At 42.2% G+C, this 25,026-nt stretch overlaps 1 protein-coding gene across 3 annotated transcripts in view; it reads right to left on the bottom strand.

The window, feature by feature from the left end:
* Nucleotides 1-343: 343 nt before the first annotated feature.
* The window catches only part of LOC143770137 (sulfotransferase 2B1-like), a 209,770-nt gene continuing 185,087 nt past the window's right edge, over nt 344-25,026 (bottom strand). For all 3 annotated transcript variants that reach the window (XM_077259459.1, XM_077259461.1, XM_077259460.1), the window contains 2 exons: nt 20,261-20,435; nt 344-614 (listed from right to left, as the gene is read on the bottom strand). In XM_077259459.1, coding sequence (XP_077115574.1) covers nt 496-614; nt 20,261-20,435 — 294 coding nt within the window. In that variant the 3' untranslated portion in view covers nt 344-495. The remainder of the gene's footprint in view (nt 615-20,260; nt 20,436-25,026) is intronic.

The following is a 25,026-nucleotide window of genomic DNA, read 5'->3' as shown; positions in this document are numbered from 1 at the left end:
TGCACAGATCAGTCATGTGAAATCAATGTTGTATTTGCATTACATAAAAAATCAGTGAAAATAAGCATTAAAACTTCACTTTTATGTCATCATCTGTTTTATTCTGTAAAATATCCTACATTTAATTAAAAGAAAACTCTAAATCATTTTATGTAATTTATATCATTTGACAGTTAAATTTAAACAAAGGAATATCAACCTTCCTTTTTATGTATTTTTTGGCTAATTTGCCCCATAATGGCCTAGAGTTATATTTGGAAACTTGAAGACTATAAGTGGTAAATGTCTATACGTCAGGGCAATAATAGCAATCACAATAACCCCACAAATCATCTCCAGACAATTAATGAAAAACTCCAGATACATTTATTGGTTATTACAATGGCCCGTTATTTTTACAGACAGGGTCTTTATGGACACTGACCATCCTGAGTAAGCCACATTGCCCAAATCTGAAAACACTTCTTGCTTCATATACAGAATGAGGTCATGACTTTATGAAGATTCCTCCCAGACAAATTTCACATTGACATCCTTCATCTTCTCTTCATAGATTTTATTAAAATATTCACTTTGAGCTACTGTAAAAAGGCTCTTCCAATCACCGGCTACACCTATAACAAAAGAGTACAATTATAGGAACACTAGATGGCAGCCCGATTCTAACGCATCGGGTATTCTAGAATATGTATGTAGTTTACTTATGAAGATGTTAGAATAATACATTGAATACATAGGATTCGGCCGGCTGTGACCAATTAGCGAAGCGTGGTTCAAATCCCGCGCCAATTAGCGGTGGGACGGTACCTGTCGCTGATTGTTCGCGGCTGGCCACGTAGTATATAGCACAGCCACATAGTATATAACAGCCCACATAGTAAATAGCACAGCCACGTAGTACATAGCACAGCCACGTATTATTTTGCACAGCCACGTAGTATATAGCACAGCCCACGCAGTATATAGCACAGCCCACGGAGTATATAGCACAGCCATGTAGTATATAACACAGCCCATGGAGTGTATAACAGCCCAGATAGCATATAACACAGCTCATGTAGTATATAACAGCCCACGCACGCAGTATGTAACACAGCCCACGTAGTGTATAACACAGCCCACGCAGTGTATAACACAGCCCACGTAGTGTAAAACACAGCCCATGTAGTGTATAACACAGGCCACGTAGTATATAACAGCCCATGTAGTGTATAACACAGCCCACGTAGTATATAGCACAGCCCACATAGTATATAGCACAGCCACATAGTATATTGCACAGCCACGTAGTATATTGCACAGCCCACAAAGTATATTGCACAGCCAACATAGTATATTGCACAGCCATGTAATATATTGCACAGCCACATAGTATATCGCACAGCGACGTAGTATACTGCACAGCCCACGTAGTATATTGCACAGCCCACGTAGTATATTGCACAGCCCACGCAGTATATAGCAATGTAGGCATCATATCCCTGTTAAAAAAAGAATTAAAATAAAAAATAGTTATATGATTGTCATGATATGTACTTTTGCCCTGTCCTGTATTTGAATAATATGCCATTTGATGTATGTAACTGTTCTCTGGTTTCTATTAGCTGTAATTTATGTATTTTCTTGTGCTGGGAGTTCACCTGTAACAATATGTCTCCTTCCCCCAATACTTGCAGCCCTAAGCTATAATGTAATTAAGCTTTGTTAACATCACTAGTGAAGGAATAACCATTCTTCCTCACAGCAGGTGGCTAGTCAAATGTACATACTAGATAGACTAAGCGGAGCCGACCAGTCTAGAATCTTCTGGTGGACCCAACCATTGAATAGAAGGTGTGACCCCTACCCCCCTTCATGGGCAGATCCCAGGAGCTCAGACAATCCATTCTTATTTTTGAGATCAGATGTGAGTTGACCCTTGAAGGAGAAGGAGTGGGGATTCTTAGCTGAGGCAAGACCCCACGTCCATCTGTGACTGCGGAAGCGAACGGGGCAAGACTTGAGCTGAGGACATATCTCGTCGTTCATGAGATTGTTTTGGGATCTGTTGGACTCGTGGAAGGACTATTGTTTCGTTTATCGGGTGCGGGATTACTGGAAAGCACCTCCAGATCTGTTTCTTTACTTGGACTTATTGTGGACTTCTCGTGGACTTGAAGGACATTATGGATATTTGATGTTGTATGCTCCCTGCTTTAATAAATCTCGTTGGATCGTCCCTCGGCCTGTTGTCCCTTCTTGCTCTGTCGTACACCCCATCACAATACTCACCTTCCGTTGGCCCCTGGATCCAGGCGAAGCGTTTAACGATGCTAATCGCGCGCTCCGCCAAAAGTGCATTGCGGTCTCGCGAGATGATGACGTAGCAGTCTGACCGCTACGTCATCATCTCGTGAGATCGCAATGCATGGAGCGGTCACCGGAGCGTCGCGGGGAGCGGGAAAGACCTGTTCTGGACCGAGGGGCTGACGGACGGTGAGTGTATAACTATTTTTTATTTTTTTAATTATTTTTAACATTAGATCTTTTTACTATTGATGCTGCATAGGCAGCATCAATAGTAAAAAAGTTGGTCACACAGGGTTAATAGCAGCATTAACGGAGTGCGTTACACCGCTGCATAACGCGGTCCATTAATGCTGCCATTAACCCTGTGTGAGCACTGACTGGAGGGGAGTATGGAGCGGCACTGACTGCGGAGAGTAAGGAGCAGCCATTTTGCTGCTGGACTGTGCCCGTCGCTGATTGGTCGTGGCTGCTTTGCCGCAACCAATCAGCGACTTGGGATTTCCGTGACAGATGGACAGACAGACAGAAGGACAGACAGAAAGACGGAAGTGACCCTTAGACAATTATATAGTAGATTACATGCTGGGTGAAACACTTGTCGTGTGGCAGTAGATCTGTTCCAGTGTGCCAGAATGACTTTGGGCGCTGTGAGTTAGGAGATGATGTAAAGTGCGTACACTGAGGACTGATACATGTGGATTGTACTGGTCAATGTTTGCGTATGAAAGTTCTTTATTTAATTTCCTCACAACAAGCTGCCACAGAACGGCTTTGAGGAACCTCCCCGCTCAGTGCACACACTTCCTGTTACCTGGTACAAACCAGTTCAGTCCAGTCTAGTCAAAGCAGAGGAAGGAAGGAGGCTGCACTACTCCCTTAATCTTTATTCCACTCCATGCTGAGGGGACATCTTTTTTTGCACAGTCGCCTCCACTAGAGATGGGATGCTTCATGCAGTCAGGAGAGGTAAGGCTGAACAAGATCAGGAACCAATTCAACATGACTTCCAGACCACAAATTGTCTGCCTTACCCCCTGCAATAGTGAACGGTAGTGCTGAAAAGCATGGTTAACTCCATTCTACTAGTGTGTCTCCACGGGAAGCCAACCCATGAAGGTCCCTCCATCAGCAGTGTTACGTGGTCTGTGCTCCCTAGAACAATTTCTCCACTTTCAAGTAAAAAGAACTGTGCTCCAGCTGCCCTGAGATGCCCTAAACCTGCTGCTTCAAAAGGAAACAAAGCTTTCTCTCATATGCAAAACACTGAATGTGTCCTACTGTGTGAACTGCATCCAGAGATCTATTATTTCATTCAGTAAAGAAGTGTTATGTTTGCAAGTTCACACGTGTGTCTGGTTGCCTCCAGTCACATTAACATCACAGGCGTTCCTACACCTTCACCCAGACATCACCTCTATAGGAGTGCCCCAAGTGGGTTCTATACCATTTCCATAAGTGTCACCTCTCCCTATTGACAATTGTTGTGGACACGAGGGAAGTACTTAGGAATCCACCGAACCCTAAATAATATTTAATTTGACTTGCCAATCCAGTTTTCTCATTTATATCATTATATGCAAATGTAAGAAATTATACAGCTCTGGCAAAAATTAAAATACCACTGCAAAATGTTCAGTTTGTCTGATTTTTCTCTTTATAGGTATATTTTTGAATAAAATGTAAATTGTTCTTTTATTGTATAAACTTCTGACAACATGTCTCTGAATTTCCAAGCAATAAGTTCGGAATATTTTTTCTGACAAAGAAACATGTTCAAAATAAAAATAAAAACCCCAGTGCTTTCAGACCTCAAATAATGCAAAGAAAACACGTTCATAATCATGTAGAAACAACAATACTAATGTTTTAACTCAGGAAGAGTTCAGAAATAGTGTTGAGCATTCCGATACCGCAAGTATCGGGTATCGGCCGATATTTGCTGTATCGGAATTCCGATACCGAGATCCGATACTTTTGTGGTATCGGGTATCGATATCGAAACAACATTAATGTGTAAAATAAAGAATTAAAATAAAAAATATTGCTATACTCACCTCTCCGACGCAGGCTGCACCTTACCGAGGGAACCGGCAGCGTTGTTTGCTTAAAATTCGCGCTTTAACTTCCTTACGCGAAGTCCCGGCTTGTGATTGGTCGCGCGCCGCCCATGTGGCCGGGACGCAACCAATCACAGCAAGCCGTGACGTAATTTCAGGTCCTTCAGGATTTTAAAATTACGTTCCGGCGTTGTGATTGGTTGCGTCGCGGTCACATGGGCGACGCGACCAATCACAAGCCATGACGTCACGGGAGGCTGGACACGCGCGCATTTTAAAATGCGCGCGTCTCCTGCCTCCCGTGACGTCACGGCTTGTGATTGGTCGCATCGCCCATGTGACCGCGACGCAACCAATCACAACGCCGGAAGGTAATTTTAAAATCCTGAAGGACCTGAAATTACATAGTTACATAGTTACATAGTTATTGAGGTTGAAGGAAGACTTTAAGTCCATCTAGTTCAACCCATAGCCTAACCTAACATGCCCTAACATGTTGATCCAGAGGAAGGCAAAAAAAACCCATGTAGTAAGAGTAAGCTCCATCATGGGGAAAAAAATTCCTTCCCGACTCCACATACGGCAATCAGACTAGTTCCCTGGATCAACGCCTTATCAAGGAATCTAGTGTATATACCCTGTAATATTATACTTTTCCAGAAAGGTATCCAGTCCCCTCTTAAATTTAATTAATGAATCACTCATTACAACATCATACGGCAGAGAGTTCCATAGTCTCACTGCTCTTACAGTAAAGAATCCGCGTCTGTTATTATGCTTAAACCTTCTTTCCTCCAGACGTAGAGGATGCCCCCTTGTCCCTGTCTCAGGTCTATGATTAAAAAGATAATCAGAAAGGTCTTTGTACTGTCCCCTCATATATTTATACATTAAAATAAGATCACCCCTTAGTCTTCGTTTTTCCAAACTAAATAGCCCCAAGTATAATAACCTATCTTGGTATTGCAGACCCCCCAGTCCTCTAATAACCTTGGTCGCTCTTCTCTGCACCCGCTCCAGCTCAGCTATGTCTTTCTTATACACCGGAGACCAGAACTGTACACAGTATTCTAAGTGTGGTCGAACTAGTGATTTGTATAGAGGTAAAATTATGTTCTCCTCATGAGCATCTATGCCTCTTTTAATACATCCCATTATTTTATTTGCCTTTGTAGCAGCTGCCTGACACTGGCCACTGAATATGAGTCTGTCATCCACCCATACACCCAGGTCTTTTTCATTGATGGTTTTGCCCAGAGTTTTAGAATTAAGCACATAGTTATACATCTTATTACTTCTACCCAAGTGCATGACCTTACATTTATCCCCATTAAAGCTCATTTGCCATTTATCAGCCCAAGCTTCTAGTTTACATATATCATCCTGTAATATAAAATTGTCCTCCCCTGTATTGATTACCCTGCAGAGTTTAGTGTCATCTGCAAATATTGAAATTCTACTCTGAATGCCCCCTACAAGGTCATTAATAAATATGTTAAAAAGAAGAGGGCCCAATACTGACCCCTGTGGTACCCCACTGCTAACCGCGACCCAGTCCGAGTGTGCCCCATTAATAACCACCATTTGTCTCCTATCCCTGAGCCAGCTCTCAACCCACTTACACATATTTTCCCCTATCCCCATTACTCTCATTTTATGTAACAACCTTTTGTGTGGTACCGTATCAAAAGCTTTGGAAAAGTCCATATACACTACGTCCACTGGGTTCCCTTGGTCCAGTCCGGAACTTACCTCTTCATAGAAGCTGATCAAATTAGTCTGACATGATCGGTCCCTAGTAAACCCGTGCTGATACTGGGTCATGAGGTTATTCCTCTTCAGATACTCCAGTATAGCATCCCTTAGAATGCCCTCCAGGATTTTACCCACAGTAGAGGTTAAACTTACTGGCCTATAATTACCGAGTTCAGTTTTTGCCCCTTTTTTGAATATTGGCACCACATTTGCTATACGCCAGTCCTGTGGTACAGACCCTGTTATTATGGACTCTTTAAAGATTAAAAATAATGGTCTATCAATGACTGTACTTAATTCCTGCAGTACTCGGGGGTGTATCCCATCCGGGCCCGGAGATTTGTCAATTTTAGTGATTTTTAGACGCCGCTGTACTTCCTGCTGGGTTAAGCAGGTGACATTTAATGGGGAATTTTTATCACTAGTCATATTGGCTGCCATGGGATTTTCTTTTGTAAATACTGATGAAAAAAAGTCATTTAGCATATTGGCTTTTTCCTCATCCTCATCCACCATTTCACCCAGACTATTTTTAAGGGGGCCAACACTGTCATTTTTTAGTTTCTTACTATTTATATAGTTAAAGAATATTTTGGGATTATTTTTACTCTCTCTGGCAATGAGTCTCTCCGTCTCAATCTTTGCTGCCTTGATTTGCTTTTTACAGAATTTATTTAATTTTCTGTATTTATTTAATGCCTCATCAGTCATCACTACCTACTTCCTTTAATTCTCTAAATGCTTTCTTTTTGTCCCTTATTGCGCCCCTAACAGCTCTATTTAGCCATATTGGTTTCCTCCTATTTCTAGTATGTTTATTCCCATACGGTATATACTGTGCACAGGTCCTATCCAGGATGCTAATAAACGTCTCCCATTTTCTTTGTGTATTTTTGTGTCTCAGGATATCGTCCCAGTTAATTGCACCAAGATCCTCTCTCATCCGTTGGAAATTTGCCCTCCTGAAGTTTAGTGTCCTTGTCACCCCTCTACTACCCATCTTATTAAAGGTTACCTGAAAACTTATTATTTTGTGATCACTATTCCCCAAGTGACCCCCAACCCTTATATTTGAGATGCGGTCTGGCCTGTTGGTTAATATTAGGTCTAGCAGTGCCCCCCTCCTTGTCGGGTCCTGAACCAGTTGTGAAAGGTAATTGTCTCTCATAGTTGTCAAAAACCGATTACCTTTGCTGGAACTGCAGGTTTCTGTTCCCCAATCTATTTCAGGGTAGTTGAAGTCCCCCATAATAATGACTTCTCCTTGAGTCGCAGCTTCATCTATTTGCTTTACGAGGATATTCTCCATTGCTTCCATTATTTTTGGAGATTTATAACAAACCCCTATCAGTAATTTATTATTTTTTCCCCCTCCCCTTATCTCCACCCACAGGGACTCTACATTTTCATTAAATTCACCTATATTATCACGCAGGATGGGTTTTAAGGAAGATTTTACATATAGACACACCCCTCCCCCTCGCTTATCTGTACGGTCATTTCTGAACAGGCTATAGCCCTGCAAGTTAACAGCCCAGTCATGGCTCTCATCCAGCCACGTCTCAGATATCCCCACCATGTCATAATTATGCTCCAACAACATTAGTTCTAATTCATCCATTTTGTTGTCGAGGCTTCTGGCATTAGTATACATGCACTTGATGTTACTCTCTGTACCTCTATTCTTTCTTAAATTATTAACTGTTCTTACCCCACCCCCCATGCCACCGCCACCCCCAACTTCCTTATTTGTGCCCAGGTCTCTATCTGCACTATCTTCCCCTCCTATAAAATGAATACCCTCCCCCCCAATCCCTAGTTTAAACACTCCTCCAACCTACTAACCATTTTCTCCCCCAGCACAGCTGCCCCTTCCCCATTGAGGTGCAGCCCGTCCCTAGCGTAGAGCCTGTAGCCAACTGAGAAGTCGGCCCAGTTCTGCAGGAACCCAAACCCCTCCTTCCTACACCAATTCTTGAGCCACTTATTAACCTCCCTAATCTCCCGTTGCCTCTCTGGCGTGGCACGTGGTACCGGCAGTATTTCGGAAAATACCACGTTGGAGGTCCTTGCTTTCAGCTTGCAGCCTAATTCCCTGAAATCATCTTTAAGGACCTTCCACCTACCTCTAACTTTGTCATTTGTGCCAATGTGCACCATGACCGCTGGGTCCTCACCAGCCCCTCCCAGTAATCTGTCCACCCGATCAGCGATGTGTCGGACTCGAGCGCCAGGTAGGCAGCACACAGTCCGACGATCCCTGTCTTTGTGACAGATTGCCCTATCTGTTCCCCTAATAATTGAGTCCCCCACTACCAGCACCTGTCTGGCCTGCCCTGCTCTCCTATTTCCCTCCTTACTGGAGCAGTCACTCCTCCGGCTTTCAGAGGACATGCCTGGCTGCAGCATTGCTACCCCTGTACTGGCACCCCCCTCATCTGCCAACTTAGCAAACTTATTGGGGTGTGCCAGATCAGGACTAGCCTCCCTGGCACTCTTCCCTCTACCCCGCCTTCTGTCTGTCACCCAGCTAACTGTAACACTGTCCTGCAGCTCCATCCTACCATCCCCCTCCTCATCTATCCCATTGAGCGTCTGCTCTGTGAGCAGAAGACTCCTCTCCATATTGTCTATGGATCTCAGTGTTGCCAGCTGCACATTTAGATCCAAAATCTGTGATTCCAAATGCACAACGTGCTCACATCTCGCACAGCAGTATGCACCCTCGACCGGCTGGTCAAGGACTGCATACATGTGGCAAGATGTGCACTGGATGGCATTAACAATTGTGGAGCACATTTCCTAATGGGGATTGCACCACACAGAAACGCTAATTAAAAATAAATACAAAGTATTAATTAAAAACAGACAGCAATTCCTCCCTTGGAAACTCCCTGATTCCAAAGTCACTGAATCACAAGTCACACACTTTCCGCCGTTCACACTTACGCTCAGGTCACACTCAGCTCGCTCACACTCGCTGTGCTGAAGATTTATAGATTTTTTATTTTTTTTTTTCTCTCTATCTCCCCTCAACAGCAATCCACCTTGCTGTTCAGATGCACTTCCAAAAACGTCACGGCTTGCTGTGATTGGTTGCGTCGCGGTCACATGGGCGATGCGACCAATCACAAGCCGTGACGTCACGGGAGGCAGGAGACGCGCGCATTTTAAAATGCGCGCGTGTCCAGCCTCCCGTGACGTCACGGCTTGTGATTGGTCACGTCGCCCATGTGACCGCGACGCAACCAATCACAATGCCGGAACGTAATTTTAAAATCCTGAAGGACCTGAAATTACGTCACGGCTTGCTGTGATTGGTTGCGTCCCGGCCACATGGGCGGCGCGCGACCAATCACAAGCCGGGACTTCGCGTAAGGAAGTTAAAGCGCGAATTTTAAGCAAACAACGCTGCCGGTTCCCTCGGTAAGGTGCAGGCTGCGTCGGAGAGGTGAGTATAGCAATATTTTTTATTTTAATTCTTTATTTTACACATTAATATGGTTCCCAGGGCCTGAAGGAGAGTTTCCTCTCCTTCAGACCCTGGGAACCATCAGGAATACCGTCCGATACATGAGTCCCATTGACTTGTATTGATATCGGGTATCGGTATCGGATTAGATCCGATACTTTGCCGGTATCGGCCGATACTACGGTATCGCTCAACACTATTCAGAAATCAATATTTTGTGGAATAACCATGATTTTTTGTCACAGCTTTCATGCTTCTTGACATGCTTTCCACAAGTCTTTCACACTGCTTCTGGCGCAAAAATGTAAGCAGTTCTTCTTTGTTTGATGGCTTGTGGCTATCCATCATCCTCTCAATTACATTCCAGAGGTTTTCAAAGGGGTTCAGGTCTGGGGATTGGGCTGCCCATGACAGGGTTTTGATGTGGTGGTCTTATTTTTTGCCAAAGCTGTAGAAGCCTATCTAGGTGTGGAGATCAGACTGAAAGAATCCATTGTGTCTTTCTCCTGAGACATCTGGCTTATATCAGGAAACTTAAGCAAAGTTGACATTTTCTTTTATGGACGCATTCCTTCTTGATATTGTAACCTTTTACCTACATACCAGAAGCTGTACCTTATCTCTAGTATAGACTGTTTTTGTAAAAGGATGTGAAATATGAGCGCTTGTGCGCATGTCTGTAAATGTATAACTCTTTTCTATATAAAGGAGGGGTAGAGCCCAGTGAGTCAGACGTGCTCCTGGGCTTCCCCTGTATATGATCACACAACCTTTTGTGCTGCGTGTCATTTTACTCGGATCCCTACCTCTAGTAAGCCAGGGACTGAGAAGGACTCAACATTTCTTTGGCGCACCGAACAGGGACCCGAGGTGAGAGTATTTGCTCGAGATTTACCTGCGGATACGGACAACGGAGATCTGGGATAATGGACGGCAAATGAACTGAAAAACCTGGCCAGGTAAGAGACATTATTAGTTCTCTTTTATCTGCCCTGTATTATCCGAAAGATCTCTATGAGCCGTGTCACGCTGGGTTAGTCTAGTAGTGAGTAGATACCTATAAAACTCGGGTTACCATATTGTATAGATTTATGAGTCCTGTCCCTGGCAGTGTGTGAACAGTGTGAAGGTTGTGGTATGTTGTGAAAGAAGAGCAAAAGTGCGTAGAAAAATAAGCCGAAATAGTTGGGGTATAAGCCTTATACACGGAAGTCAGCCTAACTGGGTCATGTGGTTGCGTCCTTCTGGGAGACCTCCGCCCATGCTTGACTCTCATTAAGTGCTTAACCTCCTTCATTTCTGGATAAGGTTTGATAGAATGAGCCCAGGACACGGTTTCATGAGCCTGGGACAAGTATGCTAACTGACACAGAAAGTTTTGTGATCTGTATGGTGTTGCTGGGTCTGTTTGCGTGTATAATAGCACTTAAGTACGTTCTGCACGTTAGGAAGAACGGAGCAGACAAGCCTTTCAATATTTTAGCTCCCTAGGAGAGAAGGCAACGAGACATCACCATAGAGTAAGTGATTGTCCAAACGTCACCTGGGGTAGAAATAGCTAATATTGAAAAAGAAAAATGGGAAATAAACAGACAAAAACCGTCTTAGGACAAGTGGAAGCAGCAGATATCATACAGGAAAGATGTGGAAAGACAGTCAGAAGTCAGATTAGAAGGGTAAGAGAAAAATTGGGAATTTCAGAAGCACTTATGTTCAGTACAGAATGGGAAAAACTGAGTAAAGAACGAGGTGGAATTATCAAAGACAATGGGTGGGAAGAAATCATACATTGTATGATAGAGGTCTCAAAAACAGCTAAAGAGGAGAATTGGAAGTACGATTCAGACACTTCCAAATGGATCATGGGGAAGGGAAAAAGTTGTGACATAATCCCGCCACCTTACCTAGATCCAAAAGCCCAATCATTTGTACCATCTGGAAGAGCAGAAGGAGGAAAACAATTTCCAGCCTTGTATCCCAATCTTGGTGGGGTAGGAGGATGGGAATGTTCACACTGTGGACAACAAAATCCAGATTGGAGAAATGATTGCCTAGCCTGTGGTACACCTAGATATGGCGCTGTACTTGCCCCTGTTAGGGTAGTACCAAGACCCTTTAGGGAACCTGGTGCTGACGGGGTAATGGGAACTAGATATCATCAGACCCGACAGTATTTTCCATGGTCTCCAGCCGAGGGTATGTCCCTCCTGCATAATGCGCCTGATCCCACTCAATATCCTATCCGATTTGCACAATACATACAACAAATCATGCAGACTCATGCTGGGGTCTGGGCGGACGGGGAAGAATTATGTAGAATGAAAATGTCCCCCGGACTTTTTCAGGAATTATTGACACACCTACAGCCCAATAGACCAGTGGCAGAAGGGGGTGCCTTACAGACAGAAGCATCAGGTACCCAGTTCACAGAGGCATTAATAATTTTCATGAGAGGAAAACAGAGGGAAAGGGGGTCTACAGGTGTGATTATGCAGAAATTTGGGCAAAGTATTGAAGAATATAGTCAAGAACTAGAAAATAGCTTTAGGGATGAAGGATTGGATTTGACTGATGCTTCAGTAAGGAGACTTTTTACAAAACAATTAATAGAGGGGCTAGATCCGAAAATCAGAGAAAAATTTAAATCCTCTACTCCAGATTGGAGAACAATTGAACAACCAAATATTGTGAAACAACGATGTTTAGGAATAGCCATGGATATGAGAGAGAATCGTAAGCCTGTTAGAATAGCACAAGCTAATACAGGAGGAAGAGTGAGACACAATTTTCCTTGCCACTACTGTAAAAAGCCAGGTCATTTTCAAAGAGAGTGCAGGAAGAAGTTGGCAGATATAAAGTCAGGCAAATTTGTTCCCAGAAATAACCCTCCCCAAACGGACAACCAGCAGAAATCTACCATCATAGATGGTCCCATACCAGATTCAGATTGACTCGATGTGTTACAAACTTCCCTACCAGCTAGAAGACCTATGATACAGGTGAATGTGGGGGGGAGAGAGATTCCATTTTTGATAGATACAGGTGCAACTTCCTCAATTTTGAATCAAGATTTTCTTCCGAATCCGGAAGATATTTCAGAACAAACAACTTTTGCTGAGGGTTATGATGGGGTAATTCGAACACTGCCATATACTGTGCCCCTAGAGGTCTCATTAGGACCTAAATGTTTTGCATCCAGATTCTTGTATGCCAGAGGTGCCCCAACATGTCTGTTAGGAACTGATGTACTAAAGAAATTAGAAGCTAACATCAATTTTAGGGAAGATGGCACAGTTATGCTGACTATCCCTGATGATGCAGAATCATTAGAACAATATGTCAGAATTCAGGCTTTTGAGGATTATACTGAAGAAAAAGAGTACACCACAGATCTAGACCTCTCAATGATCCCAGAAACACTGTGGGCACAGGGTGACACTGATGTGGGATTATTGCATATTTCTCCTGTAAAATTATCTGTGCAACCAGGAACTGTTCTCCCACAGCTCAGACAATACCCTGTGAGTGCCCAGCAGGAATTAGCGATTACAAAACAGATAGAGGGATATAGAGAGAAAGGAGTTTTGGTAGAGATACAATCACCTGCTAACACTCCTCTGTATCCAGTCAAGAAGAGAACTCTTGATAAGGGTTCTATGCCCAAATATCGTATGGTACATGATCTAAGAGAAATAAACAAAGTTCTAGATCCAATCACCCCAGTTGTACCCAATCCTCATACGTTACTATCACAGATACCAGCCAGTTCTCAAGTATTTACTGTAATAGATCTTTCAAATGCATTTTTCTCGGTTCCTTTACACCAAGATAGTTGGCATTTGTTTGCATTTACATTTAAGGGCAAACAGTTGGCGTGGACACGCCTTCCACAGGGAATGATACACTCCCCTACTCTTTATTCAAATGCCCTACAAACAGTCCTTCAGAGGTTTGAACCCGAACCACAGGTAGTAATTTTGCAGTATGTGGATGACATACTACTTTGCTGCCCAGATCTAGAAACCGCAGAAAGGTCCACTGTAAGTTTACTATGTTTTCTAGAAAAAGAAGGGTGTAAAGTGAATAGACAAAAGCTACAAGTTTGTCAGACCAAAGTGGTCTTTCTAGGTCATTGCATTTCTCAAGGTAAAAAGCATCTTACACCTCAAAGAACTGAAGCAATAAGACAGATGAATGAGCCTAGAAATCATAAACAGCTACGAGCATTTTTAGGAATAGTGTCTCATTGTAGACAATGGATTATACATGCCAGTCAACTAATGCAACCACTGTATGACTGTGTAAAAAGTGAACCTTATTTGTTGACAAAAGAAGGTCAGATTTCGTTCCAACAATTAAAAGATGCCCTTGTTTCAGCTCCAGCGTTAGGGCTACCAGACTACACCAAACCATTTCAGCTTATGGCTGCAGAAGTTGATTCTCATGCTACAGGAGTTCTTACCCAGAAGCATGCAGGGAAACAAAGACCAATTGCATATCTTTCAGCAAGGTTAGATCCCGTAGCTAGAGCAGCGCCAACCTGTGTACGTGTAGTTGTTGCTGTCTCACTATTGTTGGACAAAGCATCAGAAATTGTCCTAGAGTATCCACTCACAGTTCAAACTACGCATGATGTTTATGGGATATTAAACCAGGTCCAACCAAAACACATTTCCATGGCCAGACATTTGCGGCTACAGTGTTCTTTGCTGCTCCCCTCTACTATCACATTTGCAAGGCTTCAGACTCTTAATTTAGCAACACTGCTACCTCTCGAGTCTGAAGGGAGGAATAAGGACACTGATCCACACGCAAATTTTTTCCCTACAGACACACATGATTGTACAGAGCTCATTTTACAAGAAACGGCAGGCTTACCCAATGTATCCGAAACACCACTTCAAAATCCAGATTTAGAGCTGTTTATAGACGGTAGTAGGTTTGCAGATGACACAGGTAACTTCCATACAGGGTATGCAGTTGTGTCAGAATCTGAAACTCTCAAAGCAGAACCACTTCCACCAAAACAGTCTGCACAAGAAGCAGAACTAACAGCATTGATCGAAGCGCTAAAAATAGCTGAGAATCAGACAGCTAATATATACACTGATTCTAGGTATGCACATGGTATTGTGTTTGACTTTGGAGTAATCTGGAGAGCTAGAGGTTACATGACAGCGTCAGGACAACCTGTAAAACATGCTTCTTTGATCAAACAGATCTTAGAGGCTGCACAAGAAACAAAAGAAGTAGCAGTAATTAAGGTAGCTGCACATGTGAGACTCGACACTAGGGAATCTAGGGGAAATGATAGGGCTGATAAAGCAGCCAAAGCAGCAGCAGTCAAACCCTTACAACAGGTTCATACTGTAAACCTCACAGAAAATACTGAAGATAGACTGAGACAAGCACAGGAAGATGCAGGAGAAGAGGAGAGGGACAGGTGGAAAAAGGAAGGGGCAGAAGAACAAGCGGGAATTTGGAAGAAAGATGGACTAATATGTCTACCTAGAGCCTGGTACCCGATTGTAGTTGGTGGACTACACCACCCTACTCATGTGTCTGCAAATGCAATGACACTATTGGCAAAGCAAGTCTGGTTGGCTCCAGGTTTTGGCAACTACGCAAGAGACTATTGTGCTGCATGCGTTATATGCCTGGCACATAATCCCGGACAGACAACAAAGACCCCTATGAAGCACCACGTCCGACCTCTCTATCCGTTTCAGCGATTACAAATAGACTTTATCCAGCTGCCAAAAAGTAATGGGTATGAGTATGTGTTGGTGTGTGTGGACATGTTCTCAGGGTGGCCAGAGGCCTATCCAGTTCGGAAGGCTTCAGCTAAAAACACTGCTGTAAAGCTAGTTGCCGAACTGATACCCCGTTACGGTCTCCCTGAAGTGATCGAGTCAGATAGGGGTACTCATTTCACTGGAGAAATATTTCAAAATGTACTGAAAATGTTGGGTGTTGAAAGTCAGTTACACACTCCGTACCATCCTCAAAGTTCTGGTAAGGTGGAACGCATGAATGGAACTTTAAAATTAAAAATACAGAAAGCCATGGCTGAAACAGGAAAGCCTTGGACAGAATGCCTTCCACTGGCCCTTTACTCAATACGCAATACCCCAAGGGGTAAGACTAAACTGTCTCCATATGAAATTTTGTTTGGCAGGACTGCCAATTTAGGATGTTATTTTCCACAGCAACTTGTGTTAAATATTGAGTCATTGACTTCTTATGTGCAAAATCTTCAGAAACAATTAACTAAGGTGCATGCACAAGTTTTTGCTTCCCTTCCAGATCCTGACAACACAGAAGGAAGTCACAAGTTGGAACCAGGTGATCAAGTCTATGTAAAAAGACACACCAGAAAGGCTCTAGAACCAAGGTTTGACGGACCCTTCCAAGTCCTGTTGACAACACCTACATCAGTCAAGCTTGAAGGAAAGGCATCATGGATACATGCAAGCCATTGCAAAAAAAGCAGTATAAACTCATGATATTGATGTTAATAATGATAACCTCAACGGAGGCGTGGGATAGACTGAATTCTCTAGCCCCTTTGAACAATAGATTCGTACAACATCATAGAAAATTAGTGCATGACTTGTTAAACAATACACAAACCCTGACAGATTGTTGGATCTGTACCCATTCACCGGTATCAGCCACAAGTATACCTTTTCTAGCAGTTCCCGTATCAGCAGAAGAAATATTCGCTTGGCCTAATTGTTCAGACAACCTGGCCAACAACCAAACTGGTAATGCTAGGCTGTGGAATACTACAATCGCCATACCAATTGTGGGATGGGTAGAATTTCCTTGGTGGCAGGGTAATCTTTCAGGGACTAGTACACGTCTACAATATTTAGCATTTAAGGGAGGAAAATGGGTACCTAGGAATAAGACTGGATTAACTGATCTAGGACAGGTCCCCACTGAAAATCTACAGCTCAGTTTCAGTACAACCGCCGATCCCTCTGATGCTTTCAAACCTGTAGTATTGGAAAGATACATACACAATAGAAATTGGGAACATTCTGAGTTGTTCCCTCAAGGTAATGCAAGCGATTGTACAAGCAAACCGGGGAACCTGGTTTGTAATGAATCTGATGAGTATGTCAATGGAATGCCTGTATGTGGAAATCCCACAGCCGGGTACTGTAGCCCCTTGGGACAAAAACCCTCTTGGTGTATGCTTCAGGATGTATCTAGATTTGTGGATTTGGCTCACAGATTGGTATTGCAGCACTCAGCTCTATGGGATCTGCCTGAAGGTACATTTTGGATATGCGGAGAAGGAGCATATAAATGGCTTCCCGTAGGTATAAAGGGTACTTGTACATTAGGACGCCTAACCCCAGCTACATTCATAATTTCAAATAAACAAGTGAATATGCAAGCCGTGCCCAAGCACACACTATATAAAAGAGCTGCAGATAACTCACCACGTCCCTCGGGGAGGCCACATATAGTACAAATGGGAATTCCTAACAAAATTGCTAGTACCATTTTTATTTATCCTATGTTAACACAAATGTGGGATAAATTAGTTAGAGCCACGGATTATTTAGATGATCAGATCTGGGATATATTGGATATACTAAACACTAGTATAGCTGTACAGAATCAGCTTATAATAGTCGTCAACCAACATACCCTGGTATTGGATTACCTAACTGCCTCACAAGGGGGTATGTGTCAAATCATCGGACCCACCTGCTGTCATTATATAGACCCGAATAGTACTATGAGTATGACATTTAAATTAAAGGACGTACAACGACTCAGAGATCAGTATGACAAAGATAATGACCAGAATAAGGATAGCTGGTGGTCAGATACCTTTTCTTTTCTTAACCCAGCCAACTGGTTCAGAGGAATCGGTGGGTGGGTTGCTGGGATTATGCAGAGCATAATACATATAGTTATGATTATTGTAGTCATATACGTACTATTCCAGATTGTGCTCAAGGGTATCTCAGTATGCACAGATAAACTTTGTGTAATAGATGCAAGAGTATAAATTTTTTTCTTTATTCTTATGTTATCCTCTAGTGATTCTAATTAATATTACCGTACTAATTTTTGTTTTTATATTTTAGTATACTGCTAAAGAAGAAAATAATTTGCGATAGAAGAATTAATACTAGATTTGATTCTCTTATTAATAATATAAGTGTGTGCATGTGTAATACCAAAAATAAAGGCTTTGTCTTTGGCCCTGTGGTAATAAAAAAAGAATATGTCAAAGGAGGGAATTGTGGAGATCAGACTGAAAGAATCCATTGTGTCTTTCTCCTGAGACATCTGGCTTATATCAGGAAACTTAAGCAAAGTTGACATTTCCTTTTATGGACGCATTCCTTCTTGATATTGTAACCTTTTACCTACATACCAGAAGCTGTACCTTATCTCTAGTATAGACTGTTTTTGTAAAAGGATGTGAAATATGAGCGCTTGTGCGCATGTCTGCAAATGTATAACTCTTTTCTATATAAAGGAGGGGTAGAGCCCAGTGAGTCAGACGTGCTCCTGGGCTTCCCCTGTATATGATCACACAACCTTTTGTGCTGCGTGTCATTTTACTCGGATCCCTACCTCTAGTAAGCCAGGGACTGAGAAGGACTCAACATAGGGTTGGGGGGCTTCCTATTAGAAAATAAAGCCCTACTACTAGTGTTGAGCATTCCGATACTGCAAATATCGGGTATCGGTCGATATTCGCTGTATCGGAATTCCGATACCAAGTTCCGATATTTTTATGATATCGGAAATCGGAATCGGAAGTTCCTAAAAGTTCCCAGGCGTGTGCGGTGCGTATGGTTCCCAGGGTCTGGAGGAGAGGAGACTCTCCTTCAGGCCCTGGGATCCATATTCATGTAAAAAATAAAGAATAAAAATAAAAAATATGGATATACTCACCCCTCCGACGGACCTGGACCTCAGCGGTGCAACCGGCAGCCTCCGTTCCTAAGAATGCAGTGAGTGTAGGACCTGCGATGACGTCGCGGCTTGTGATTGGTCACGTGACCGCTCATGTGACCGCTCACGTGACCGTGACGTCATCGAAGGTCCTTCACTCTGCATTCTTAGGAACGGAGGCAGACGCTTGCAGCGGTGAGGTCCAGGGCACGTCCGAGAGTGAGTATATCCATATTTTTTATTTTTATTCATTATTTTTTACATGAATATGGATCCCAGGGCCTGAAGGAGAGTTTCCTCTCCTTCAGACCCTGGGAACCATCCAGGATCACTTCCGATATTTGTGTCCCATTGACTTGTATTGGTATCGGGTATCGGTATCGGCGATATCCGATATTTTTTGGATATCGGCCGATCCAATCCGATACCGATACTTTCAAATATCGGAAGGTATCGCTCAACACTACCTACTACAATTAAGTACAATATAGATTTTCTAAAGGAAACCTGAATTCACATAGTACTGTAGCTCTTGCTTTACAGCAGATTGCATTCTGTAAATGTGATATACAGTACACTTCTATCAACAATAATCCATAAATGCACAAGCATTTTGCACATTCACCACCCCACAAGTTTACTGTGTGTTCTCAAATGCCAGAGCTGAATTTCTGTCCCAACCTGGCCTAGATTTAAAGTTTTGATACCATGGTCAATGCTTAAAACTCAAAGGATTTCACAGGTTCAAGTCCTCAAAAGGAAGGAAACAAATGTAAAAAAATGCATTTCTTTCCCATTCTGTAAATAATAATAATAATGAAAAAAATGTGTAATTTTATTTATCCAGCACTGTGAACTCTGTAATAAAAAAATGCTAGAATTGCTGTATTTAGTCACATTGCCCTCAACAGAATAAAAAGTGATCAGATAGTTGTGTGCACACCAAACAATACCAATAATAACTAAAGTTTGGTCTTGCAAAAAAATGAATCATTACTCAGCTCCATTGGTGGAAAAATAAAAAAAATGCGTGGGTCGCACGCTCGTGGCAGGATAAGGTTAAAATGTCATTTTTCTGTTTTGCGTGTGACCTCATTCGTCAATGACACAATTGCTTTTTTAATACAATATTTTGTAAATGCCATTAAAAACTTCAGCTTGCCCTTCACAAAACCAAATTCATATTGTTGGTGAAAAAAGTAAAGAAAAAATGTTGAGGGTGAAAAAACTGAGAGCGTCAAAAAGGGATAAATATTAAGTTCATTTCTACATAAACAAGGATTATCAAAGGTAATAACTGAAGTCCACTTACTTAATTTTCTCTGCTATTAGCTACAGAGTTATTGGGGCTGATTCACTAAGACTGGTGATGTGCAGGCTGGTATTAATGAAAGGCTCACTGGAGTATGATGCGCCACATTCATTAAGAGGTGCACTTCCTTTAATTAATTTGGCACACCTCAGTATTGTGCTCTCACAAAAAATGTTACTTCTGCCTGGAACTAGAACAGCATTTTTGGCAAAAGAAACACAAGCACTTTTGCAGAATTTGATGGGCATAGCCACTAGCCATCCCAGCTTGGATCTGCCCATTTGGGCGGAGCAGCTTCAACCTGTTTTGAAAATGTCAAAATTTACAACATTTTTGCATAACTCTGCTTTCCATAAAACATTGCAGCTTTTCCACCAGTTTGCTGCAAAAACACTAAGAAGAATAACCCCATTGACTGCAATGTGTTTGAAGAATAAAAGTTACCTTTACGCAAGAAGGATCCTTTTGAATTGTCTATAAATTCCGATTGACTCCAATTTGACATTACATTTTCCTTCATGGCTTTGAAGGTTGAATGTTCGACAACCAAGTCAATCTGTGCATCATCTAAGTCCTGTCCTAAGAATTTACAGATTCTCACCACACAGCCACGGAGATCCTGAAAAAATGACATTTATTTACACCCAAATATAGTGTATCATTCATATCACAGTACTAGCTGTTAAGACAATTAATAAGCTAACTTTTCTGTTTTTCACAGATGGTTTAAGAAACTATATGTAAGGGAACCTCCCAGGTAAAATATCTGTCACGCAGTGCCTTGGTACTGTAGACGTTAAATAGGTCCCTAGAACTGGGGACATCCTATCTATCCCTCATTCCCGGATTACTCCTGAAGGTGGAGATGCCAGATTCACATACCTTGCTATTCTCCTATATCAACCCTAATTTGTCCCTTCCCCCACCCAAGGAGATGGGAAACTGAAGTGTATAGGATAACACTAACCAGACAAACAAGGGAAGGCTGACAGGAATAAATGAAAATGTCAATCATCCAAAATACACTCACCAAACAACAGAGTGAAACACAAGGGAGTAAAAGGAAGGGGAATCCAAATAGGATAGGATGAGGATGTGCACACAAACAAAACTCTAAGCAACAATTTCCTGAATAAATCTCCCAACACCTATTCCAAACATGACCTACACCTCCAACTTTAAACCAGGCAGCAAAAACGATAAGACTGGCAAACACCGATTCTGATCGGCAGTGAAATCACCCCCGCCGGTCAGAGAGCCGCGGTTCCCACACTGTCAAAAGACAGAGTGCTCAGCTTTAATCGGAGGTATAAAGTTTTCCTCCGGTCACTGGCGTCAGCTGATGGGAATACAGCTCCCATCATCCGACGCTTGCTACTGCTAATAATGGCAAGAGCAGGAGAGGCGATGGGAGTATTCATTAGCCGGTTCCTGAGCTGTAAATAAATAATTAAAAAAAAAGTGTGGTTTCCTATGTATTTTTGACAACCAGCTGGCAAAACCCACAGCTTCAGTGACTATGTTCGGAGCAGTTCAGTCACCAGTAGTTCTCAGAAAAAACACAAAAATTGAGCTTGACTTAAGTTCGTACACATGCAGCACATAAATGCATGTTCACATTGGCCATAAACATTTAAAACCTACAAGAGAAAAAATGAGCAAAAACCATGCTGTAAGTAAAAAGCAAAAAGTGCATCTAAATAGCACAAAGATTTTAGTAATAATGTTTTTGATCAAAAATAGCATAAAAGCCATCCCACCACAACAAGGTAACTCTGATCAGGACAGTCCTACACTGTCTAATATTAAAAACCTAACCATATGTCAATGTTGAGTGTGAATAAGGGCAGACAACAGGACTGGGCCCAACCAGAAGAACACCAGCCTGGGGGAGCTTTATATACAATATCCAGCTCAGAAAAGGGTGGCCACACCCCGGCTTGTGCAGAATGCATTAATACAAAGAAAAAACACAAAAATTTAGCTTGACTACCACTATTGGTGAGCGAGTGTACTTGTTGCTCGGGTGTCTCTGAGTATTTGTAACTGCAAGGAGATTTAGTTTTTGTTGACGCAGCTGCATGATTTACGGCTGCTAGCCAGCCTGAGTACATGTGGGGGTTGCCTGTTAGCTAGGGAATCCTCTCATGTATTCAAGCTGTCTATCAGCTGTAAATCTGGCAATCGAAGCTTCACCCCCTGGTGGCATGAACTCAAATGAACTGTAGCGTGGGAAAGGTTCTGAATATTTTCCCACACTACAGAGTTCATATGAGTTCATGCCGCCTGGGGGCAGAGTTTTGGTGATGGCACCACTAGTCACTGAAGCTCCGTTCCCTGCATTTCATTCATTTTCCAGTCTTTTACAGCCGGGAGCACCCGCATTAGCAGCGTTCCCAGTTGTAAATGTATTTAACCCCTTGAGATAGATTTACAGCGTGGTACTTGACTGTTCGGCGGATAGGTATGGGATATTATGGCTTTTTTATTTTGGATTTTTTTACAGAAGAATGAGGGCTTCGGTTGGAATGAGCATACAATAAAGATGTACTTAAAACCTGTGTGTTTCTTTCATTAAAATACTTTATTCTTAATGTGTGTGTATTTTTAAACCTTTCAGACTATTGGATTAATAATGGATAGGTGTCTTATTGACACCTCTCCATTATTAACCACACTTACTGTCACCTTACAATAGCAAGGTGGCATTAACCCCTTATTACCCCATATGCCAATGCCACAGGGCAGTGGGAAGAAAGAGGCTAAGTGCCGGAATAGGCGTATCTTACAGATGCGCCTTTTCTGGGGTGGCTGGGGGCAGATGTTTTTATCCGGGGGGGCAATAAACATGGTCCCTCTCTAGGCTATTAATATCTGCCCTCAGTCACTGGCTTTCCCTCTCTGGCCGAGAAAATTGCGCGGAAGCCCACGCTAGTTTTTTCCGTGAATTAATCATTTGATTTAACCCCTACAGCTCCCAAATTTTACACACACATACTACTAACATTATTAGTGAGGGACGTATAAACATATAACAGATATGCAATGGTTTACTGTATGTAAACCATGTCTCATATCCTCTCGGGTTCTGCAATGATTATGCTGAAGATGACAATTGAATTACCGGCTTTTCTGCTACCTAACGCACTATGAAATATAAATAATATAAATATATATATATATATATATATATATATATATATATATATATATATATGTGTGTGCGTCAATGACATATATATATATATGTATATATATACACCTATATCCTGGGCGGGGGAGATCCGAATAGTACAAGGCGAGTAGTGAAATACTCGCTATTTTCCGACTACCGCGAGTACTTTATTACTCACCGAATACCGACGATCATACTCGCTCATCCCTACTGTCTAACAAAAAATCCTGAATGAGAATGTCCTGCCATCTGTTCGTGTCCTCAAGCTGAAGCACACTTTGGTTATGCAGCACAGCAATAATTGAAAACACAATAGCAAGTCCACCTCTGAATGTTTTATCACTATTCCTTTACCTATCACAAGGTATTTGCTCATTTTGTTTTTACCTTAGGTTCTGTCTCTTAAAACACCACAGTGTGACAGCACACCTATGCATTGCACTTATACCAACATGCACTCTGGCTTTTTTTTTTGGCTCAGTTTTTTGTACAGGGGCATGGCTCTCCCTTATTGGACTGTCCATTTTGCTGATATAACTTTCCACAGACAGAGGCTGCACAATCGGGACCTGATCCTATTCTGCTCTTATCTATTCAAAATGTGCTGACACATAATGAGGTGAACTACAAGAGTTAGGTATGGTTCTAATTGGGTACACCTACTTGCTTTGTGATGGCCTTTATGCTTTTTTGATCAAAACAGTGTTAACTAAGTACCCTATGTTATTTCCATGTACTATTACTATTTACTTATTACAGGGTATTTCCTCATTTTGTTTTTATCTTTGGTTCCATATATTCTGAGGTATAAATGCCAGAGACATACAACTACACTGTGTGTTCCAAATTATTAAGCAAATTGGATTTAAGTGTCATAAAGATTTAATTGTTTTGTTTTTCAAATAAACTCGTGGATGGTATTGTGTCTCAGGGCTCAATGGATCGCTGAAATCAATTTTAAACACATGTGATAATTAGTTTTCCAGGTGATTCTAATTCAAGGAAAACTGCTTAAAAATGATGTTCCACATAATTAAGCAAGGCCACAGATTTCAAGCAATATGGGAAATAAAAAGGATCTCTCTGCTTCTGAAAAGTGTTAAATAGTGCAATGCCTTGGACAAGATATGAAAACATTATATATTTCACAAAAACTTAAGAGTGATCATCATACTGTGAAGAGATTTGTGACTGATTCTGAGCACAGATGTGTTCGTGCTGATAAAGGCAGAATGAGGAAGGTTTCTGCCAGACAAATTCAATGGATTAAGAGAGCAGCTGCCAAAATACCATTACAAAGCAGCAAACAGTTATTTGAAGCTGCTGGTGCCTCTGGAGTCCCTCGAACCTCAAGGTGTAGGATTCTTCAAAGGCTTGCTGTGGTGCATAAACCTACTGTTCGGCCACCCCTAAACAGTGTTCACAAGCAGAAACTGTTTTAGTGGGCCCAGACATACATGAAGACTAATTTTCAAACAGTCTTGTTTACTGATGAGTGTCGAGCAACCATGGATGGTCCAGATGGATGGAGTAGTAGATGGATGGTGGATGGCCACGATGTCCCAACAAGGCTGCAATGTCAGCAAGGAGGTAGAGGAATTATGTTTTGGGCCGTAATCATGGGGAAACAGCTGGTAGGGCCCTTTAAGGTTCCTGAAGGTGTGAAAATGACCTCTGCAAAGTATATAGAGTTTCTGACTGACAACTTTCTTCTATGGTATAAAAAGCAGAAACGTGCAGAAAAAGCAGCAAAATCATCTTCATGCATGACAATGCACCATCACATTCTGCCAAGAATACCTCTGAGTCATTGGCTGCTATGGGCATAAAAGGAGATAGACTCATGGTGTGGCCACCACATTTCCCTGACCTCAACCCTATAGAGAACCTTTGGAGTATCATCAAGCAAATGATCTCTTAGGGTGGGAGGCAGTTCACATCAAAACAGCAGCTCTGGGAGGCTATTCTGACTTCATGCAAAGAAATACAAGCAGAAACTCTCCAAAAACTCATAAGTTCAATGGATGCAAGAATT

Source organism: Ranitomeya variabilis, chromosome 4 (assembly GCF_051348905.1).
Source record: "Ranitomeya variabilis isolate aRanVar5 chromosome 4, aRanVar5.hap1, whole genome shotgun sequence".
NCBI classification, from domain to species: domain Eukaryota; kingdom Metazoa; phylum Chordata; class Amphibia; order Anura; family Dendrobatidae; genus Ranitomeya; species Ranitomeya variabilis.
Note: the sequence above shows the minus strand (reverse complement) of the source record. Positions and strands in the feature narration are given on the sequence as shown.